Genomic DNA, 4772 nt, shown 5'->3' with positions numbered 1-4772 from the left:
CATCAATTAGTTATGGACCTACAAATATCAAAGGATGGATTTCCTAAAAGGGAGCTTGTTTCTGCCACATCTGGACCATAAGAAAAACCTGTCAGAGGGGGCTACCATAGTTCGGACTTGCTGTAAGCTTGTTCTAGGTTAGTGATTTGAAGCCTTAGCTTAGCCAAAGAGGGACAGGGAGGTCAGAAATGGCAACCCAACTTAGATCTCTCATACCAATTGTGTGTATTATGGGGTTGGCCAAAGTTCCCAGAAACTTGAAATTTCCAGCTCTTCCAGAAGAACCAAAAGTGCCCACAGAGGGTTGTCCCAAGTTCCCAGGAATCTGAAATTTCCAGCTTCTATACGGGAAGAATCCAAAGTGCCCACAGAGGGTTGTCCCAAGTTCCCAGGAATCTGAAATTTCCAGCTTCTATACGGGAAGAATCCAAAGTGCCCACAGAGGGTTGTCCCAAGTTCCCAGGAACCTGAAGTTTCCAGTTTTTCCAGCAGAGGAACCCAAAGTGCCTACAAAGGGTTGTCCCAAGTTCCCAGGAACCTGAAATTTCCAGCTTCTTTAGAAGAAGAACCCAAAGTGCCCACAGAGGGTTGTCCCAAGTTCCCAGAAACCTGAAATTTCCACTTTTTCCAAGAGAATCCAAGAACCCATGTGCCTTCAAATGGTTGTCCTAAGTTCCTGGAAACTTGAAATTTCCAGTTTTTCCAGAGGAACCCAAGGGGCCTGTCACAGATCACTGCAGGACCAGGGGATCAGTGCCCTCTTCAGTGTCACTAACCTTACACTCCCCTGCTGCCAGCACTAGCTCTGCTAAGGCATCACCCGTTCACCTCACTTCCTGGTCTAGGTTATGTGACTCCCAGTCAGCTGCTCCATTACCTCAGAGGACAACAGTGTTTCGCATATGAACTCCCCCTGCCGGTGGAAGTGTGATCATCACTAAACTCCAGTCTCCAGGACCCCCTCTGGTGGTGGGATAAGATGCAGCAGGTTACATGGCTTTCAATAATCACATGATCTGCCTTTAAAAGGAAAGAATGACAACAGGAAGTTGCCTGAACAAGGAGTCCCTTTGGCTCTGCTTCCAGGTAGCTGTTGTCTGCTTCTCCTGTTCCTGATTCCTCGGCTTGACTTTACCTACTCTTGATCGCTGCCCTGACCTCTGGCTTGTCTGACTACTCTTTGTCCTTCATTATGGTACCACGTCTTGTTTCTACCTGTCAGCAGTAACCTCCCTTGGCGTGCACGGGGGCCGCAACCTTGCAGCTGCCCGCAGCGCAACATCCTCACCTCTAGAGGTTCTGCTGAAGACCCGGCAGCTGCTTAGACTCTGTGCCCTGTGCCCGTATCTACCAACTTAGCTGGCGGCACAGAGGGTCCACCATCCTGCCTTGCAGCACCTTGACAATGCCCACAGAAGGTTGTCCCGAGTTCCAAGGAACCTGAAATCTCCAGCTTTTTCAGAAGAACCCAAAAGTGCCCACAGAAGGTTGTCCCAAATTCCCGGAAACTTGAAACTTCCAGCTTCTCCAGAAGAACCCAAAGTGCCCACAGAAGGTTGTTCCATGTTCCCAATAACTTGAAATTTCAGAAGAACTCAAAAAGCCCACAGAGGGTTGTCCCACGTTCCAAGGAACTTAAAATTTCCAGCTTCTCCAGGAGAACCCAAAGTGCCCACAGAAGGTAATCCCAAGTTCTCAGGATTTTCAGCTTCTGCATGAGAAAAAACCAAAGCACCCAGAGAGGATTGTGCCCGCAAAACTACAGGTACATCACAGATAACGGCCAACCGCCTGACCCCTGTGCAGTAGAATTTCACAGAACAACACATCAGAATCCCATCCCAAGAACCATTACCAAGCCCATTGCATTTGTCTTCACAGAAGACTTCTACAGGATTTCCCTCACCCATTCATAATTCACTGTCAAAACTTGGGTGAGAGAAACAATAAAGATGTTACCGAAGTAGTGTCTTCTCTGGAACATTTCAGTGTTAAACTTCAATCATTGGCATAGCACTTTAGACATTTTCGGGTTCTTCTTTGTAGACTGAATTTGAGTAATTAACTCCATAATGAGAGACTCCAACTCCCCAGGAGCATGCAAGAATCGATGTGCTCCCCCAGGTAGGGAATAGTCTATCATTCACTGATATAAGTGTCTCCTGATTATTATTATTATTATTATTATTAAACAGGATTTATATAGCGCCAACACATTACGCAGTGCTGTACATTATATAGGGGTACACAGGAGGAGGATAGGACCCTGCCCAGAAGAGCTTACAATCTAGAAGGTGGGGAACTTCTTCCTTGAGAGATATCTGCAGACTTCTCCCACCACAGTCTTACGTTCTCTACCCAGGACCCCAGCCAGATGTCACATTCTATGGAGTGAAGCTACACCAACCAATAAAGGGCACCCAACCGAATTTTTAAAGAGTGACTCTAACTATAAGATGGACATTGATGAATAAATATTATAGGTAGTTAAATTGGCCAGTAATGTGATCCAGGACAGGCCCAATCATGGATTAGGAAACAAATATTGGTGTTTGAATAATGCGTGGCCCATGTTTGAGGGATCCAATGGGGTGACTGCATAATAGCAGCTCAATGACAAGTTTGTAGTACACTGCAATACTAACATCCTGCCTGGTGCTGGCAATCAAGGACAATGTGCCCCGTCTTACTATTCTTTTGGGCTACACAATGCTTAGAGCCATTGAACCCAGCTCTTACACATCCAGGGTATGAGGGACAAATTCTATCAAACTGGATTGGTGTCTATATTAAGACCCAACGGGTCATTAAGAATGATGGCAGAGGAAAGTGTAAACTACAACTAGGCTGTATTATTACACAATATTGATATAGCGCCTACATATTGCGCAGCGATGTACAAGATCCATAGTCATGTCATTAGCTGTCCCTCAATCTAATGTCCCTACCATAGTCCCTATATAATGTACAGCACTGTGTAATATGTTGGCACTATATAAATCCTGTTTAATAATATTAATAATAGTCCTATGTCATTACCACAATGTGAGGGGTATTTTTGTTATTTTTGGGATGTAGGATAAAACTGGAGTGCCTAGAGCAAACACGGGTGTGTTATTTTATTTTCTTTTAGTTTTGTTTGCTGAAAGTTCCACTTTAAGGTTCGGATCACCTTAAAAGTTCCTTTGTGTGGCCATGTGTCCAACCTGGTGCCGGGACCTCCATGGACGGGGTGAGGATGTAGCACAATGGTAGTTCAGCCAACAAACATTCATTGATCTCTCCTGTGAAATTTAATTATTATTATTAAACAGTATTTATATAGCGCCAACATATTACGCAGCGCTGTACATTAATAGGGGTTGCAAATGACAGGCGAATACAGACAGGAGGAAAGGACCCTGCCCTGAAGAGCTTACATAAACCCGGATTTGCTCAGCTTTGAACATTTTTTGGGGTTCAGAGCTGTTGAACCCTGGCCGCCCCATCCAAGGCAGCACCTGATTGGTCCCTGTACTAGTGACCTAGTGGTTCTCCGCCATTTTGATTGGGCACCAGCACAATGAGTTTCTCTATACGTGCATGGACACCTCCCGGCCGTATGAACAGGAACTCAATATACTTACCAGCGGGTCAAACTTCTCACCACCTTATGCAAAGTTATAAAGAAAAGTTTATAAAGTATTTTTATATAAGCCCTCACCTACCAACGAACATTATAAAGTAATGATCGCTTATGTTAGGTATCACCACACCCAGGCCAGTGAGAAAGGAATAATTCTGGTGCTGGTATTCACGGTCATCTTCTAAATGATGGATCTGGTGGAGAAAAAGTTTAGGAAATCTATATAAAGAGAACTTTGGAGGCTTCTACCTACCCTTCTATATACAATACTTACCTGACTATATTAATAAGAGCCACAGCCTCAACAAGCATGTAGCTAGTAAAGTCAGGAAAGGTTTTTTTAGCCTCATCCACTAATACTGAAGATTTGGGTTTAGAATGACAGCCATCATTTGTAAAAGAAGAGCTAGCAATAGATACAAATAGGTTATGTTAGTGCTGGAGGTTTTGTTTTTAAGGATCTCTCCATTGTCTGGTTTTATAAGAGGTGTCATGTGATAGAATGTGGGCGTGTCAGTACTGTAGGTATAGCCCCGCCCACTCAGCGGGATTCCCACCTGAATCCCACCCAGGAAACGCCCCCTCGTCTTACGCAGCAGCGTTCTCTGGAACGCCCCGCCTCGTCCGGAAAGTTCCCGCCCCTCAGTCACGTGACGCCGCCGGGCTCTCGCTCACGGATCCGAGGTGGAGCCGAGCCGCCATTTTCCTCCAGCTCCCCGTTCTGTGTCACCTGTACGGCGGCTGCCAGTGCCGGGAATAGCGGCGGTAGGGATCCGTCGTTCCTCCTCCATGCTCGGGTGTGCGGCTGGTCTGATCACACCGGATCCCTTCCAGGCCTGATCCTCTCTCCCCGGGACCCCCCCCCCCCCAATCGTCCTAACCCCGAGCCGCCGCCGCCATGTCCGGCCAGAGCATCACCGACCGCATCACGGCGGCCCAACACAGTGTCACCGGATCCGCCGTCTCCAAAACCGTGTGCAAGGCCACAACCCACGAGGTCATGGGCCCCAAGAAGAAGCACCTGGACTGTAAGTGTGTGTGGGAAGGGGTCTGGGATACCTGAGGGGACCCTGGGGGCCCGAACATTACACGTGTACACCAGGATCCTCACTAGGGACCAAACATTGCATTATGTGTGATCACCGAG

At 46.9% G+C, this 4772-nt stretch overlaps 1 protein-coding gene across 1 annotated transcript in view; it reads left to right on the top strand.

Moving 5' to 3' along the window:
- Positions 1-4279: 4279 nt before the first annotated feature.
- The window catches only part of PICALM (phosphatidylinositol binding clathrin assembly protein), a 70246-nt gene continuing 69753 nt past the window's right edge, over positions 4280-4772 (top strand). The window contains exon 1 of the mRNA XM_072398631.1: positions 4280-4653. Coding sequence (XP_072254732.1) covers positions 4524-4653 — 130 coding nt within the window. The 5' untranslated portion in view covers positions 4280-4523. The remainder of the gene's footprint in view (positions 4654-4772) is intronic.

Source organism: Pyxicephalus adspersus, chromosome 1 (genome assembly GCF_032062135.1).
Source record: "Pyxicephalus adspersus chromosome 1, UCB_Pads_2.0, whole genome shotgun sequence".
NCBI lineage: Eukaryota > Metazoa > Chordata > Amphibia > Anura > Pyxicephalidae > Pyxicephalus > Pyxicephalus adspersus.
The sequence above is the reverse complement of the archived record's forward strand: the minus strand, read 5'-3'. Positions and strand labels throughout refer to the sequence as shown.